Source organism: Oryzias latipes, chromosome 14, assembly GCF_053564925.1.
Source record: "Oryzias latipes strain Hd-rR chromosome 14, Olatipes_Hd-rR_3.1".
NCBI lineage: Eukaryota > Metazoa > Chordata > Actinopteri > Beloniformes > Adrianichthyidae > Oryzias > Oryzias latipes.
This window is the reverse complement of record NC_136250.1, coordinates 15,429,051-15,447,754: the sequence shown is the minus strand read 5'-3', so window position 1 is coordinate 15,447,754 and position 18,704 is coordinate 15,429,051. Positions and strand designations below refer to the sequence as shown.

The 18,704-nt window shown below is 38.2% G+C and overlaps 1 protein-coding gene across 4 annotated transcripts in view; it reads right to left on the bottom strand.

Moving 5' to 3' along the window:
- Nucleotides 1–18,704, bottom strand: part of dlg4a (discs, large homolog 4a (Drosophila)) — a 110,524-nt gene that overhangs the window by 76,867 nt on the left and 14,953 nt on the right. Inside the window, exon 1 of one of the 4 annotated variants that reach the window (XM_078930601.1) lies at nt 18,589–18,675. The exons of 1 other annotated variant lie outside the window; for it this stretch is intronic. In XM_078930601.1, coding sequence (XP_078786727.1) covers nt 18,589–18,609 — 21 coding nt within the window. In that variant the 5' untranslated portion in view covers nt 18,610–18,675. Of the gene's footprint in view, nt 1–12,215; nt 12,828–18,588; nt 18,676–18,704 lie in introns of those variants that run through there. 2 more of the 4 variants (XM_023962372.2, XM_023962371.2) reach the window with 2 other exon arrangements.

Below are 18,704 nucleotides of genomic sequence, written 5' to 3'. Positions count from 1 at the left end.
AAACTGTTGCCACTAGGTGTCATTGTGTGCAGAAAAAAAATACCACACTCTCAATGAAAATCTGATCCCATTTGCAAAGGTAATCGGAGAGCAATTCAAATCCACCAAATCAGCTGTGCTACACTTGTTGTTACACAGTTTTCACTCTTTGTGTCTATGCCTGAAACACATTGTACATTCAATTCACAACACAAAGCTAGCCATCTTAGCTTTAAAAAATGAAAGAAATTTTATATGGCTACAAAACCACAATAGTGAACCATCACTTGATCTGGCGTCCCCCCCAATTGGCCTTAACTTCTTATCTGGACAAATTCAAGGCATCATCGGTACCTCAACAGTCTGCTGTGCTTCTTTTCCATTCTAGGCAGAGTAGCTGTCAGCCACCACTGCAGGCTTGTATTTTGCCCTGAGCCTTCTAGCTGAATGTGAGAGGACAAAGTCTCAGGCCCAAATGACCCGTGATGGATCTGATCTGTCACCTGTCATATGCCCAGCTTTGCAACAGACAATGATACTGACAGCCAAAATCCTCAGCCCTCTCAGCAGGGCCTGCTTTTTAAGAAGAATTATCCAGAACAACTTCATTTTTACTTTTAGAATAACTGCTAGGCTGTTCATGAGACTGCCTCATGTCTGGCAGCTAAATGATTGGTACTGTAGCAAAAAAGAGTAAATACGACAAATTTCACGAATAAATAAATCCTAATCTATCCTCGATTTAATTTTTCTTTTAATTTAATCTAAAGAAAGAATAAGTTTGAAAGCTTCTCAAATAAGAAAACCTTCCACTGGAAAGACAAAAACTGTAGCACAGACTGTATTTTAAAAAAAGAAGCATCTAAGAGCTTTCTCACCAGCTGAGGCGCCTGCTGGCAGTGTAAAGGAGCTGAAACAATATATATCTTAAATGCGAAGTACACCCACTCCAGTCTTGACTGTAAAAGTCTAAGAAATTCAAACTTAGAAGCGTGCGTGTTTAAAGATCAGCACAATTCAATAATTTGTCCTTTATTTTTTAACTGAACATTGCTTCAGTAATAAAAATTCTTATCTTTTATTTTTGATACAGGCTCAGCAATAAGTTAATTAAGTTCAGCCTTCAGTAAAAAAAAGAAAAAGATGGTTCCCTGCAGCAGCCGCCTACCTCCAGTTAATTAAACCTGATGAGTTTACCTGCTTTCCCACTTGAGTAAAGCACAACCATACTCAGAACGCACAGCCACCTCTGCAGGAGCCGGATGTTCTGCAGTCTGTGTGAAATCTTTGTAATCATATAAGTGGAGCGCTTTTCTTCAAGAAAAGTGGCTGAATGCCTGGGTGAGTGGTGCAATATGCATGTAATATATGTTAAGAAATAAAATCATGGTTCAACCCAGTAATTTTCTAGATTTATTTAGCAGAACACACAAGCAAAATCATCTAGAAATGAAAAAATAACACAGAAATCTATAGAGGGAAAATGAAATATACTTAAACGCACCTGCATGATCCCCTGAAAGCTGCAGTTTTTTTTTTTTCATGCACCAGTTTTAAACGTCAGCACTTTCCATTCATGACATCAGACTTTAAGCCTTTCCAACGCTCTTTTGTTTTTGAGAAATTAACACAATGTCCAGCATCCATAATGACTATTACAATAAGCAATGGGAGCTGATAGGAAAAAATAACGAGTCGCTGAGCTGTGATTGTGAAATACTAATCCACCCAAACAGACTTTGTGTGCTATTTGAGCAAATGCCACTTGATATACATATGATCCTTAACTCAACAGTTTTATATTTAGAAAAACTATGAAAAAAACAACTTTGAGCCGGTGAAGGACTTTAAGACAAAAACAAGGTTGTTTTTGGAGCCTATGATTAACTACAACTGCAACTTTTTCCTAAGAAAAATATACAGATGCAACTTCTAACTATGAGTGCACCAATATTACCACTTATTCATATTTAATTAATCCTTTATGAAATATTTGTTGTCATCTTTGTTTTTTGTTTTTAAACTATCAAGTCTTTGACAGAAGTCAGGTTCTTGAAGTAAAAACGTTTCCTTTTTTATTCTTCAGTAAAAAAAAAGGAAAAATATAAAATGAAATAAAGGAATCTATTTGTTGAAGAAGTTTTTTAAGAAGTTCAATCAAGGATTTTGAGATATTAGATCAATTTGTACTTATTTATCTGTATGGGACCGCTCTAATAATAATTGAAACACCCAGCAGTCATTGAAAATGATGAGTCTCAATGTTTATAGCTCCTTCTTAACAGAGGGAGATGGGAGAGAGATTCATCTACTACCAGAGCCCATACCATGTACGCATGACAACTGCACTGATTGATGGTTCTTTAAGTGAGCAAAGGCAGCTGTTTCCATCCTCTTGGAGGTCGTAGGCTCACATACAGTATGGTGAGTTTTAAAGGAATTTCTGTTTCGCATGGGGGTAGAAAAAAATCAAAATGAACATGAATGGAACATAGGAGACTTTAAATTAAAGTCATCTAGGATCTCCTGGATCTGGCTCCTTGCTTTGATCCTGTGTAAACATGAGGGTGTGTGTATGGGGGGTGGGGGGCAGTGACGTGCACAGGTCCCCAATACATTGCATCTTATCAGTGTCTCATTTTATGTTTTACCATGTTGTGCGTGAGTGGGGTGGGGGTGGGTGAGTGGATGGGTATTATATTTTTTCTATTTAGTCTGGCTTTTTGGTGTTAAAATTCGTAAAATGTTTTATGTGAAGCCCTTTAAGCTACTTTTGTCAGAAAAGTTCTCTGCAAATAAAATTTTATTTGATTTAATTTGATGTTGTTGCTACAAGGCAGATCCGTATTTCTTTGTGTATTTTGAACAAATAATGGTTACATAGCCTATAATTAAATCACATACATATTAATGGAAAATTGTAATAAACACAAGTGAAGCTTTGGTGGGATTTCAATGAGGAAGATCTACCTCACCTTCACAAACTTTGACTGCTGTTGCTTCCCTCTACACGCCACTCATCTTAATGCCTTCATTTTCAAGCAATCGCTGCATTGCCCACCAATTAAAAGGATATTTGCTCCCTTAAACTGATGTATGTTTTATCTCGCCATCACTCCTCCATCCGGTTCTCCACCAAGGATGATGCTTTGTTATCGTCTGGCCTTCAATCACCTTCATCAACATCTGGGGTCTCTTTATATGTTTATCCCACGCATGCATTGGCCCAGAGCTTGACCGCCAAATATGTATGAACATATTTGTTCAAGCACATCTTTCTGTATAACAAATAAATCATTACTCATTTTCCTAAGAACTCTCCTATATTTGATCATTCATTATCATCCTAAAACAATTTGGAGTTTGGTTAAATATCTTTTAACATATTGTTGGCGGGGGTTACTTAAATACCAATGTTGGTAAAGTTGCCTTTTATTAGGGTAAAAGGAGGGAACTCATACAGTTTGAGGTCAGATCTTTAAATGGCTTTGATCAGGTTTTCAGACACTGTGAAGTTTTCAGTGGGACTTCTTAAATTTAACGCTTACTATTGGTTTCAGTTTATATCAGGCACCAGAATTTGTTCACACCTAAGATACAAAATAAACAAAAGCATTTCACAGAAAACAGAGCCTAAAAAGGTGTGAAGTGAAGCAAAGCTTAATGAGCAAATAAAAAGATTTTGTTTCTTTCGTATTAATAAATAAACAGTAAAAAGTATTTCTTAAAATGTAGAAGGTTCCAGCATCACAGTGACCCCCACTTTGATTAGGAGAGTTTGGAAAATGGATGGACACAAAGTTAATGTCACAATTAACTAGAAGTGTTTAGAGATGAGCAAAATAATTTTTATTATTATTATTAGCATTTTTTTTCCCAAAAAATTCACTCCTTCAACAGATGTACAGCTATTCTTTGCATTATTTCTTTCCCCGATTTTATGTACAGTCCTGTTCCTGTCCCAATTTTAACTTTAAAAGTGTCAAAATGCAGTGAGCGCTCACAATATTATTTAAGTGTTTTTTTGTTAACAAGAGTAGTCAAATCAGTATCAATATTAATTCCTCAAGCTTTATTTTGTAATGCAAATGAATGTTTGGTCTGTAAATGTTTGATCATACTGTCTAAATCTATGTGGTGAATTGGATTATGAGGAAACTCTATGATAAAACTTCAAACACTGTTTTTAATGTTCTTAAATTTCTTTAGATTTGACCATTGCTGAACAGTAAAGACAATCATCTCCAAAGAGGCAAAATAATGATGTGTAATATTTTGAACTTTACCTGGGGTACAGTAAGTAGAGACGATAGTGCATGTTTTTCGTGAGGTCAGTTGAAGACACGCACCTCCAGCTGAAGGGTTCTGTTAAAGTCATAAGGACTGGCAGGATTAACACCTGAGTGGAGCAGATGCCCAGCAGTGTGGTGCCTTTGAGCAAGGCCATCAAAAACTTCAAATTATATCAAATATCAGGTTTGAAAGGCTGCATGTCCCTAATGTGCACAGAATGGAACGACAGACACATTAAGACGGCTTCAGTCAGTAACCTCCACCTACATTAAGCTTAAGGTTGGATGATTCAATCCTATCAACACCATTGCTTTTGGGTTAGTATCTCCTACATTAATTATCTTTATGAAAACATAGCTGAGAGAAAAGGTTTGCTGACCAATTGCATCCAGTTATAAAACAGCAGGAAGTAATCAAAAGTTAAAGTCCCATTAGCTGTCCCATATGTCTGCATTTCCTAGGGAGGTGGTGAGCTGCAGATGCAGCTGCACTTGGGGACCATTTGGTGGTGGTTAAAGCCCCCAGTCCAGCCTCTTAATGCTGAGTGTCAAGCAGGGAGACATAGGGAGCCATTTTTCAGAGGCCTTGGTCGTGGATTTGAACTCTCAAACATTAAGTCCCAGGGGCAGACGTTCTAACACAAGGCCACTGAGCTCATCAGTGCGGAAAATTCAGTCATAAAAGCCTAATGCTTATCATTGTTTTAGAAACAGGGGCCTCTAGATAGATCTTTGCTTTTCTAAACTGAAAGTAAATTGATTTGGCCTATATCTTTAAAAACTGAAGGTCTCTAGACTGTCCCAGAAAGCTGAATACATTTCTGGAGGGAACTCCATGAAGCTCAGGGATTTCTCCGAGGACGTGTCTGAGGGAACGCCTTCAAATTTTTGTTAAAGATCCTAAGTTTAATTAAATTTGTAACCTGATAGCTTTGGAAGTTCAAGTTTCTATTATTATCATAGGTGTAGTTGTAATGTATTACTTTAAGTTTTATACATCAAAATAATGAAAAAAGTATGAATTTGGGAGAGTTTTTATGAACATGTTAAGATGAAAGAAAAATACTGCAATATTCTTAGCTTCATTTTTCGGAATGTTGCTGAGAATAAAAAGAATAAATCAGCCATTTAAATATGAAGAAACTGAGTGAAGAAGAAAACGTTTCAAGGCGCAACAGTTAAGAATCAAAAGAATTGGGATTCCATTATCACAAAAAAAGTGTACCACCAACTGATACTATTCTGGAAAAATAAAAGTTCTCATGGAAACCAAAAAAATTCTTTCAATGGGCCGCACAACGTAAGTGACCCTGAAGTACAGCAACAGTTGCTAACATGTTAAAACAAAGACAAACATGAGCAAATTATAATAAATCCACTCTTCTATTTATGAAAATAAAAACAGAAAGATTGTTTTAATGACATCCTGTTCAGATCAACCTAAAAACTCTGTGTTAATTATGGGCTCAGTTTTAAATTTCTTCAGTTCTGCTGACCTTCAGGAAAAACATTGTTCATTGATCTCTGTGTACTTTGTCTCTTGTAAACATTTTGGAAACATAAATTTGCAGAGGATCCTGCACCATTTCAGGCAGCACACTATTAGCGTCAGCCACAGCTAGCTTCCACCATAACAAGAAGTTGACTTTGTGCTTTTTCTCTGGAGTCTGGACAGAAACATAAATCATAACATGCTTTAATCTAGACTAACTGCAAGCAGTCTTGCAAAAATTGCATTTTTTTTTTGCATACAACTTAATAGATGAACAGATAATATTAAAAGTATATGTTGATACCTTTGTTGCTAAAAATAGTTTGGATATTAACCAACGTCTAAGAGAGTCATTTATTTGAATTTTTTTCTGTAAATGTGATTATGCTAATCCATCCAATTTTGCTTTTAAAGTGTGCAATAGCGCTCGTTTTTTTTTAACAAATATGTACCACTTTTCAGGATTGTATGTAAAAACTGTTAAGTCAAAATCTCATCCAGGCTTGTTCTCATGCAATGCTGTATTCCCTCTTGCTTTAAGTTTTTTGTATGCAGGACTGCATTCTGACTTCAGGACTGTCTTTTTGTGCACAGACTGCAGGGTTTGCCTCTCAAATTTTTTCTCAGTCTATGTTTTTTAATAAGTTATGGAAGTGTAACCAATTTTTCTTTTTGTTTTTTAATATTTCTACAGTGTGATTTTATTGAAATGAGGGTGCAGCCTTATGTGTTTTCAAATTTGATTTGACTTCAGTGGGCTGACATCAGGGCTTGAATTTGCCTAGATGACAGAAAAACTCACAGCACCCATACTAGTCAACTCCCAAACAGGTGCATGTGACTGAGCCATTAGGGTGAAAAAAATTGAAAATCTGTACGACACGCCTGTGTCTCACCTGCTTTTCCCTTTTTTTTACCCTTGACGTATAGATTTTCGCCATGACCTGTCACCTGCAGCACGCACAGTGGAAAAAGGTGTGCAAGAACATTTTTGTAACATACTGTAGGGGTCTACGACTTTGGTTTTTCATGTGCGCCACCATACAGGTTTGCCTGTAGACAGATTGAATCCACCCGTAAGTGCAGTTGAAACAAAGACTTTACATCTTGTCTATTTGACAAACAAAAACAAAACGACCTCTGTAGTATTTGGTGGGATGAATCAATAAACCTATTTGGTATTTCATTCTGATCCATATTTCTGACAAATGCATTGTTATCTCAGCCTTACAAATAACAGCAATATTGCTCATGACCTGCTTTAGAGAGTGTAAACTGTGTTTTTACATTCACAACAATGTACAGTTTTATAATCTGTTATAACAATCAAAGTTTATTTAATAAATGGTCATTAACACAAGCTATGATCAAGAAGATATTCCACAGGTCATGTAAAGTACAGTTAGGAAGGTAAAGATCAACCTCCATATAAACTGCTGGATCTGAATTCACAGCAGGATGTTATCTTGTGGTCTGATGTAATAGAGTAAAAAAAGCATAACTTACTATTCTTCTATTATTCACAGATTCTGAGATAATTATCTACTCATCCATCCATTTGTGCCCTTCTCTCTGTTTAAATGTGGGATTTACCCTTTATATATGAAGACTGCAAACCCCTAACAGGTGATCACTTCATCCCAGGATCACAGAAGTGATCTCTTTGAGTCCTTTGGTGTCTAACTTTTGAAGAGATTTGAGTAAAGGTAACTATTTATTTATTTATTTTACTTTTTCTTTTAGATAACGTATTTCTCCTCTAGTGTTTAGTCTTATTCGACAGAGTTTAAATATAAATGCCCTTCCTGACTCAACCTGACAGCAGTATTACCTGTGCTTGAAATGACAGTTTGACACCTTACAGTAACCTAGAGGCCACATCCTCGCAGTCAGACTGAGCAGTCAGAGCAATAAGAAAAGAGCAATGGTGTGTTCATTAAAGCTTTAAAGACCTACTATTACTACTGTTATTTTTTGTGTTTTTAACATGTTATTGTATTATTTTTGCTAATAATGGAGGACATAGATAAAGAAAATTAAGCTAAAAATTTCATTTCTAAATTTTAATAAGTATTTCCTTATTGAAATCATTGTGAATCAAGAGCAGACAAAAATGGCATTGGAAAAAGCCTGTAGTTGTTACACAAACTACAATTGACAGACCACGAGCCGCTCCATTCTGATGAATCCACTTTAAATCCACAAACACATCCATGTACGTCTTTGATTTCCTCGTCTGAGCTGGCATCTGGATCAAATTTGAACGGCTTTTTCGCTCCAATATTGCTGGCTGTTTTTGCTGCACCACAAATGTTAGGTTGGGATTGTTAGGGGCTGTAAGCTGGCGGAAGAGAGTGTAATCAAAGGGATGATGGGAAGCGGAGCCAGGCTTACTCCATACTAACAGTCCCGCCCACAACTCAGAGGCAAATTTCTAAAGAACTACTGCTAAAACTAAGTCCTAGAAAACGGCACAGGCAATTTGATTTTGGCTAAAAATCAAAGTTAAAAATCTAATTCCTGGGAACATTTTGAAAATAGATCAAAAGATAATTGGAGTGGGACTTTCAGAAATGTCACTAATCTTACTCCCTTAGAATCTATTAAAAGAGCATAATAGATAAACGTTACATAGATAAACTTAAGAGTACTAAGTCTTGTTTGGAGTTCCCCAGCCCGGATAAAATACCCAGTTGTGTCAGGAAGGGCATCTGGGTAAAAATCTCTGCCAGACCACCTGTGTGAATTAGTGAAAGCTGATTTGTGGTGACAACTCATGAAGGGACATGTAGAAAAGTCTTAATTGGAGTTCCCATACTTTGTTTTCATGTTTGTTCTCTTCGCCTTTTATAACTGGCTGGAATCTTTCACTTGAGTCCAGTTTCAGCTTGAATGAAGAACCAAGAACTCCAATTGGAGCACTTACATTTTGGTTCTTCACACTCAATGACTAAAGTCCCTTATATTACTCTGAGAGTTAGTATCCCTCAAAGTGAATCAGAATTAAAGCTGTGGGGGGGGGGGGGGGGGAGTCAAATAATTTCACACTTTTTCCTCAACCCACCAGATGGTTTTACTCAGGATTTTTGCTTGTGTTCATGAAATGGTAAATACGTCGTTACGCCAAGAATGTACTGACTGTGGTGAACAAAAGAGCCAAAACAAAGCAACCATGAAACTGTTTCTATTTATCTAAGTGATAATGCGACTTTACACTTGTAACGCTTCCTTTCGGTTGCCCCGGGCAAGCAGGCAGCCGCTCATGTTGAGGCGTGTCATACTTGCACCGGATGTACAAAAAGCCTGCTTCTCACATTGTGCCCTGGGAGTATTTTGGCAGGATCAGAGTTCCTTCTGCCTGCATACAAAGCTTGATGGACATGAATGCCCTTGAGTGGAGATCGTTTGAGCTCACCACTGGATCACTAATCCAGATACAAAGTAAACTGAACTCTAACTCCCACTCTGATGCAGAGGTGAACCCGAGACGTTGAGAGACGGGGTTTAGCCTTCCTCAACCTTAGGGAGTCACACCAAGATGGAAATTGCTTCCTAAAACTCACAGATGATATAAATAGCTGTAATTTATCCATTCTACCTAAAACAATAAATATTCCATATGAGGTGAATGTTCGTGTTCCTTCGTGGAGCCATACATGAAGCCGGTAACGTGTGTACAGGGTCCTGACTTTGACTACATCTTGTCAAATGTATTATTCATTTGAAGCAGCACTAACAGCAGCAGCCTCAAAAGTGATGAAGAAGAAGGTTGATGGTTAGATACAATTTGTGAAGAGGGGAGAGAAAGCAAAATAAGAAGGAGGAAGAGCAAAAACCGAGAAAGACTGAAGGATTACTGTCAGAGACCAAAAAAAAGAAATAGAAAGAGTGGTGGGAAAAGAAAATGTGAGAGCAGAGGAGTGGGAGAACAATGACAATGGGGAAAAAAGTGACCAACAAAGGAACAGATGACTTAGATAGATAGATAGATAGATAGATAGATAGATAGATAGATAGATAGATAGATAGATAGATAGATAGATAGATAGATAGATAGATAGATAGATAGATAGATAGATAGATAGATAGATAGATAGATAGATAGATAGATAGATAGATAGATAGATAGATAGATAGATAGATAGATAGATAGATAGATAGATAGATAGATAGATAGATAGATAGATAGATAGATAGATGCTGACTCAGTGCCATATGTGGAGGGAAATCAAATGTTTCTTCAAGCTCACAACCAAAAATAAATCCTGTGATGTTTCCTTATGCTCAAGCCTTATCATTCCAGTTCAAAATGATGATGTAAAAACTACTTCTCTGTGATTCATAGGGATCATATATTGTAATTTATTTATTTACTCTGAGAAATTAGTGTAGGAAGGAGAGGAAAATTACATAAGCTGGAGGAAAGTCCAGTCTACCACTCAGGAGTAACTCCACAGGAGCCGGTTTGTGCTTGTTGAAGGCTTTTCAGAGTTTATGTTGATTAAAAAATGAGATTCCAAAAACATGCTGACAGGGCAACATGAAAGGCATGAACCAAACACAATCTCATTTTTAGTAAAGTCCTTCGGTGAGAACTAACTGAAAAATTCAAACGGACGTCACACTGAAACACTCCACACAGAGGCTCAGTGGGGGTGCCATTTAAGCCTCAAAATTCAGCTGGAAATTTTCTATTGTGCGACTCTACGTTTTACCTAAATACGCTCTTAGCATAATAACGCTTTAATTCATTTGTCACTCACTGCCTCACCATGCCTTCACCCACACAGTAGAAGTTTATGCACAAGCCTGCACAGGGAGGCAACATTGTTCACATAACCTGTTCTCCAGTACGTGGGTGTCAGCGAACAGCTCAGTCAGGAAGCTGCTCACCCATCATCTGCTACATGATAGCAAGGCACACATTTCACCTGCAATGCAGCCAACTTCCATTAAACTTTAATAAGTCACTTTTAATAAAATAGCCCATATTTAATACCTTTCCCACCTTAACTCGTCTCTGCACCTGCAGACATGATTGACAGCAAAACGATCACAGCAGAGGTGCACAAAAATGACACCAATAGTTGTCCGGGTCAATTTGCTAATCACTGGTTGCATTCCTGAACTCTATTTGTGTTGTTCTAAACGCTCCACATTACAAACCAACCATCTGCCTCACAAGATCTTGGCAAAATTCCGATCTTCTCTATTTTCTCTCCCTTTCATTCTGAAACAAGTTTGGTAAAACAATGTTACCAGCTGTGCATTTTCTTTTCTTTTTTATCCTCATAGTCTATTTTATTAAATATACGAGAGCGGGGTGTTGTCGAGCACCTTAAGGGCATTCAGTGCACCCTAATGAAAACCTTTTCATTGTGTCTTTCACCTTGTGTTGCCTGCACCTACTTATCTATCTTTAACCGTCCAATAATCTTTGTTGCCACGGAAACAGAGGGCTTTATAAGCAAATGAATGTGCCACAGTTAAGCACAAATTTACGTAATACATCTAAAGGCACTAGCTGCACTTACGTCTGAGCTTTAAATTCATACTGATCAATCTTTTTATTTTTGCCGTCATACTCTTTTTTTGGTGTGTGTCATCACTTTTAGTCACCACTTGCAGCAACTAGGAAACTGATGGTGGAACCCGCTTTTCACCTGCTTCTCTGGTTCTTCAGTAAGTAAGTCTGTTCCACAGGAGATTTGATGGTCTAGAACGCCAAGTGCTTGACTAACGCCTTGTTGCTTTCTGAACAGTCTGACCCCAGAGTACGGCCTGTGTCACACACCGAGGCGGGATCATTTTCTCTTTATTAGCCAATTTCAATTCAGAGGCTGGCTTCATGGGAGCAGAGTGGCGACTGCTGTCTCTGAGCACAAGTGTGTGATATAACACATTGCTCATTTCCTGCCTGATGGAGGCAGATGTGTGCAGCAGGTAACTAGCCTATGAGGTTGGGAGAGGGCATTGGGAAACATGGGGATGTGTTAGCATGCAGAGTGCCCCCTCATAGTCCCTCGCTGGCATATTCTGCAGCCCCAGCTTGACACAAAGCCCTCCACAGGCAACCCAGGCGCCTCCTCACTCCTGCTCTTACTACATCCACGCAGGTCAGTCAGCCCCTGTTTGTACACTCACAAAGCATGACAGAGTAGGAGATGCTGAGAGAGTGGGAGACAGGGTCATGTAGAGAGGAAGGTATCAAAGAGTCTCTCAGTTTTTGCGCCGCTCATCCTCCGAATCTTCTCAAATTCCTCAAACAAAACTCAAATCCCGAGGTTTTTTTTTATTTGTTTCCCACAGCAAAGAATAACCATGTTAATAATTTAGAGATGACAAGAGAGCTTCCTTCTTCTATGCTCTCACATACAGTTGTGGCACCTCACACAAAAAATGCACAAACACAAGCATGCAGAGCTTGTGTAATGAACAACAGATTGGCTTACCTTTGTAGTCACAATGCACAGGCAGTCCATGGTACTTAGAACAAAATATTGGGGTGTATCTCAACCCCCCCAACCCCCCACAATAGAGGGCTGAGACCCCACTCCCCTCTCCCCAGCCTGCCCCACTCCTGCACTCTCACTCTCGTCCTGCCTTTCCCCCCTTTTCTCCGCTTCCGTGAATCTCTTCTTTGACTAACTGAACCAGCGAGGGAAAGAGAGGATGGAGGGAGGGGGAAACATGAAAAGGGAGGGGGAGGGCCACAGGGAAACAGAGAGAGTTAGCAAAGAAAAAGAGTGAGGAAAGGAGAGGAGGGTGGTCTCGGGATTTAGCGTGAGAGGAAGAGATGGGAAGGTGAGAGTGGATCTGATTCCATTTTCCACGGCGAAAGAGGAATGATGGGAGGGAGGGGGAGAAAAAATGTGGGGTGAATGTGGAAAAGAAAAGGAATGGGAGGATGGAGATGGAAAGCAGAGGTGGTGGGATTAACATAAAAAACACAGGGGATCACGTTATGGAAAGAGGGAAAAGAGACAGAGAATAAAACATCGAAAGAGCAGAGGATGAAGAGGAGAAACTGAGGGAGGGGAGAGAGGAGGAGAGGAGAAAGAGAGTGGGTGAGTGCATGTGAAGACAGAAGGAATTAGACCGAAAGAAAATGTGTTGAGGAGGAGAGTGTGAATTACATATGCATCAGGGAAAAAAGACAAGAAGCACAGCGAGAACATCTCAAGGAGACCAGATCCATGATGGAGTTAATGTGTAATAATGACAATTAAAGCACATCCAGGCTTTTCTGCTTGTTGAAACACTCTGCAGCTGATGCCTGAGCACTGGTGCAGTTGTTGCCATAGCAATAAGGAGGCTTGTTGCTGTCATATGGTCAGCCTTACTAACCTGGAAAAGAATTCACATCATTCAGCTTCATTAATATTTGAGTTTTTCATTCAATCTATGAATTTTCTGTAACAAAGGACAGAGATTAGTAATAGAATCAGATTTAAAAAGTGGCAAAATAAAAATACATTTGAAAAATATGGAACTCTTCCTTAAAATTATAACAACCAGAATTGTTTTGATTTGAGAGTGACAATTATTTGATTCAAATTATTTAAAAATATATTTTTTCCCTTGTACACTCTGCCTTTAAGACCGGATTGTACCACTTAGAGTTGTGGTGAGGGGGGCTGTGCATTTTAGCGTCTCCATATTGTCTGCTCCAAAACTGTACAAGCCCGCCCCTCGCTCCCCTCCGCCACACTTTCCAGCTCCCACCATTGAAGGTGCAATGGTGCAGCAATAAAGCAATTCTAAATGATGAGCACACATTCATTCCCAAGAGTGAAGCGTGGAGGCTTTGATCGAAACCTACACTGCCATGCTGTGACACTGGTATCCGCAGGTCGCCACTGTTGCTCACAGGTGTGTTTTCACCTGCATCAAAGAAAAGATGGCAGTTCCTTCTTTAAAATACATGTTGGTTAAGACTCTTGGGTTGTAGCTCATTCTGAAGCCCTTTCTCAGAAGATGATCTGAATAAGACCAATGCCAGCTAATTATGATAAATTATCCTTAATTTTGCCACGTGGCTTTTAACTGTTTCTACTAGGTTTTTAAAGCCTCTTTCAAGTTCATAATGTATCACTACGATCATCTTTTCATCTATTGTAAAAGCGTTCCCAGTAAACTTTTAACTATAATTATGCCACATTTAGCCAAAATCTAAAAACCTGTGTCATTTTCTAGGACTTGGTTTCTGCAGAGCGGCAGTAGTTCTCCCTTTGAGTTGTGGGCAGGACTTTTGCCATGGAGTAAGCCCGCCCCCACATTCCATCATCTATATCAGGGGTGTCAAACTCATTTTCACCGAGGGCCACATCAGTATAGTGGCTGTCCTCAAATATAACTTATACATGTAACTAAATGTAATGAAAAATAAATGTAACTACTCCTTAATGATAAAAAACGAATTATTTTTTATAACTTTTTAAAGTGACAATTACGGTTACATAGAAAACATATGTTTGCTTGTTACTTTAGCATAAATCCTTTAAAGTTTTGACCGCTTATTAAAACCCACATAACTCCATTAATGAAGGATCAAACTACGGAGCCCGTGTCCTGACATTAAGATATAAAAATATATCTTGTTCCCACAGATAAATATCTTGTTCCCACAGGTTATTATGTCGTTCGCACGAATTACTATTCCGTTCCCACAAGATACTATTCCGTTCCCACAAGATACTATTGAGTTCCCTCAAAATACTATTCCGTTCCCTCGAAAGGATTAACTCGTTCGAACGCAATAATTATTCACGTCATAAGTCATTCACGCGGATATGCTCTCTGTACGCCGGCAAAACTAAGCCGCTTTCAGCGGTAACTTCCGTGTCTCTGTGACCCATATTCGTTCAAAAAAGGAACATGAAAAACAAAAATGATCACTTTATTACCGTCTCAATGAATATAAGAAAAATATCAAAAGATTTATGATAACTAGGCTGCTTTGTCAAACGATAGCTCCTGCTAGGCTACTACTAGCTCCGCCGCAGAGCTCTCTGATCATGTATGCCGGCATTTGGGCAACTGGCTGGTCTGTTGTCAGACAGCTGATATTGTAGTTTAGGGTCGAATAGGAATAATAATATTCAGGACTTGTCTTTTATTAACTTTAGCAGTCAGTATATTTACATTCGAAGGCTATTAGGCTACATGCTAACTGACTAGCCGATCATTTCCTGTTATTAATTTACGTCATAGATTTACAGCAGATACCTTCAAATTTCTGTCTGTGTGTGTCTCATTACATTGCATTGAAGACACGCAGGATGTTTAGAGAACAGATTTATTTATTTCAAAAAGCACAAAAGTATCCATCGTATTCACGTTTATTCACATGGTGATGTACGCCCTCAGTCATCTTGCTGCAAAATCATTGGTCTTGTTGTTAGACCTTGGTCACAGGGACACGGTGATTGGCCAGTGATTGGCAGCAAAGCACGCTGGGAAACGTGACGTAGTGCTATTGTTGTTATGCTACGAGCTAAAGGTAAGTGCTTTAGGCAAAGCAGCCAGCTTAATATGATATTTTTCAGATTTTCATCGTGAAAATAACAGATCGACCATTCTTGCTTTTATTTTTACCCCTATTGAATGCTCACAGAGACACGGAAGTAGCGGCAGGAAGCGGCTTTTGCAGCAAGATGACTGAGGGCGTACATCACCATGTGAATGAACGTGAATACGATGGATGCTTTTGTGCTTTTTGAAATAAATAAATCTGTTCTCTAAACATCCTGCGTGTCTTCAATGCAATGTAATTAGACACACACAGACAGAAATGTGAAGGTATCTGCTGTAAATCTATGACGTAAATTAATAACAGGATATGATCGGCTAGTCAGTTAGCATGTAGCCTAATAGCCTTCGAATGTAAAGCGACTGACTGCTAAAGTTAATAAAAGACAAGTCCTGAATATTATTCCTATTCGACCCTAAACTACAATATCAGCTGTCTGACAACAGACCAGCCGAAATGCCGGCATACATCAAAGAGCTATGCGGCGGCGCTAGTAGTAGCCTAGCAGGAGCTATCGTTTGACAAAGCAGCCTAGTTATCATAAATCTTTTGATATTTTTCTTATATTCATTGAGACAGTAATAAAGTGATCATTTTTGTTTTTCATGTTCCTTTTTTGAACTAATATGGGTCACAGAGACACGGAAGTTACCGCTGAAAGCGGCTTAGTTTTGCCGGCGTACAGAGAGCATATCTGCCTGAATGACTTATGACGTGAATAATTATTGCGTTCGAACGGATTAATTATTGCGTTCGAACGACATAATTATTGCATTCGCACGAGTTAATCATTTCGAGGGAACGGAATAGTATTTTGAGGGAACGCAATAGTATCTTGTGGGAACGGAATAGTATTTCGTGCGAATGACATAATAACCTGTGGGAACGAGATATTAATCTGTGGGAACAAGATATATTTTATATCTTAATGTCAGGACACGGGCTCCGTATCAAACTGTCTAAGTGAAATAAGAAGAAAAAAACATAAAATTGAGCTAAAAAGAACATGCATTACACATGTAACATGTTACAAAAAAAGGCTGCACACAGCCTTGCATCCAACTGATGGTTTGATGACAACAATTTGTCTGCATACACACATAAGACCTGAAAACACTGAATAATTACAACAGCAGCTACACATAAATAATCTGTAATCAACTAAAGAACATTTTGTGGCTCCCGGGCCACATAAAATGACACGGCGGGCCACATTTGGCCCCCGGGCCTTGAGTTTGACACACGTGATCTACATGTTAACACTCTCTCCTGCTAGCTTACAGCCCCTTACAAGCTCAACCTAACATCTTCTAGCAATATCAAAGCTATCCAGGCGCACAGTTTTCAGCCAGATACCGGCAAGGATGAGGAAAATAAAGACGTACATGGATCTATTTGCCTACAGGTGGATGCATCAGAATGGAGCGAAGCAGGGAGCTTGTGGCTTGCCATTTGTAGCTTTGACGTCACAGCTACAAGCTTTCTCAAACTGCATTTTTCCATCTGCTCCTGATTCACAACAAATACTCAGAAATTAAGATTAATTTTCTTTATTTTTTAATTATCTTTATATTTCTCTTTCATCATCAGAAAAATCCCACTAGAACATGTTAAAAAAAAACAAAAATGTAATTTTTATTGGAGTGTGTCTTAAACATTTAAGGTTAAGTCATAATTAGTTAACTATTTGCTGAGAGAGGCAGATCAAGTGTTAAAATGATAGGTAAATGGCACTTTAACGTATCTTTATCGCTGTAAAAAGTAAACGCATTTGGAGCATAGAGCTTTACCCATCAATTCCCTCAGGATCTGTTCTGTTTTGATCAATTCCAGTTATTTATCTCTCATCATTTCTTTCTCCTTTTCAATTTGTCTTATTTTTTTAATCAAAATTTCCTATTGGGGATTGACAGATTTTATTCATTCATTTCGTTTTTGGTTTTTGTTTTAAAAAGGAAAAAACAAACAAACACAACACAATGAATTCAAATACTTGTCCTCCCTTGAAAAAGAGTCATAATTTCTAATACCACATTTAAGGGTTTGAAAAGCTACTAATAAAATTCATCTTAATTGATCAAACAGTAAGACGTAAATAGAAACAATATGTTTAAATGAGGATTTGAAGTTAAAGTGATTTTTAAGATCGAATGAGAAATCCAAATTAGTGTTTCATCGAGTGAAATATTTGGAGACGACATGCAGACGGAATCTACTTCTTGTAAAAAATACAAACTAAAATTATAAAATAAAATAAAAAGGAAAGTTATGAACAAGTTTTTACACCACAAAAGAGAAACTGTTTTTCTAACAACTCAGTCCTTCCATCTTTATCGAGAAGAAACAGAAAACATAAAACTGTATTGTTTTGTGTGCTGTTCTCACAAAATCCAACTGAATGAAGAACACAACAGTTTAACTGTGAATTTCTCAGGCTTCTTACTTTTTAAATTTTAAGTAAGTGGTTAGAAAAATATGCTTATTAAGCTTCTGCAAATGTCAGAAATAATTATTTACTGGGATGACTAGATGTCCGTGCTTCAGATTTAACCGTTTCTATGTGGCAGCTCTCGTTGAGGCTGACTGATTTGCAAATCAGATAACTAAAAACAAAAAAAAAAACGGACACAAAATTGAAAGAGAACATGCTTTTAAAATAAATTTTAAAAAGCGGTGGTGTTTATGTAACTCGTGTGTAACATAATAGGGTATAGCTCTGACAGCTTTCAATAAAAATGTTCTATTTGGGGCAGCGAGGAGGAACTTAACTGCAGATAGGGGGCTTTTACGCAGCACCAGTCTACATTCTGCTCTATGTCACACTGGTTTTCTCAGGATCTGCAACTAATATGGCCGACCTGCATAAAAGATTACATAATTCTGCTGTCTTGCCATCAAGCAGCTACACATCTCCAGTGACACAATCTGAGAGAGCCCACATTTTCAAAGTTTAGTCTCATCTCATGCACATTGTGAGAAAAAACAAGCAGTAAGTCAAACAAGTCTCGGTTTAAGGAAAACTGCATTGTAGATGGTAATTATGTAAATGTGAAGAAAGCTTAAACCAACAAAGGTTTTTCCTCTTTTTTTCACATCCACAACACCCACACTCACACAAAGGCACACATACTTACACATGCACATGCTGTTAAAAATATATCATGCTACAAGAAGCAAAGAGAAATACCACTCCCTGTGGACGAGCTGGAAGGCTGAGAGCAATTCCACTGGTGTATACAAACTTCCATTACGATAGTCCTTTAAAAAAGAAAGAAAACTTTAAATGCACTCACCCATAAATATGCAGGCTCCATCCTGCTGTGCCTCTTTGCTTAAAGAATACTGTGTTTTGGCTTTAAGGGTGCGACTGACAAAAAAAAAAAAACTAGGCCAAGGACAGACACTGGTC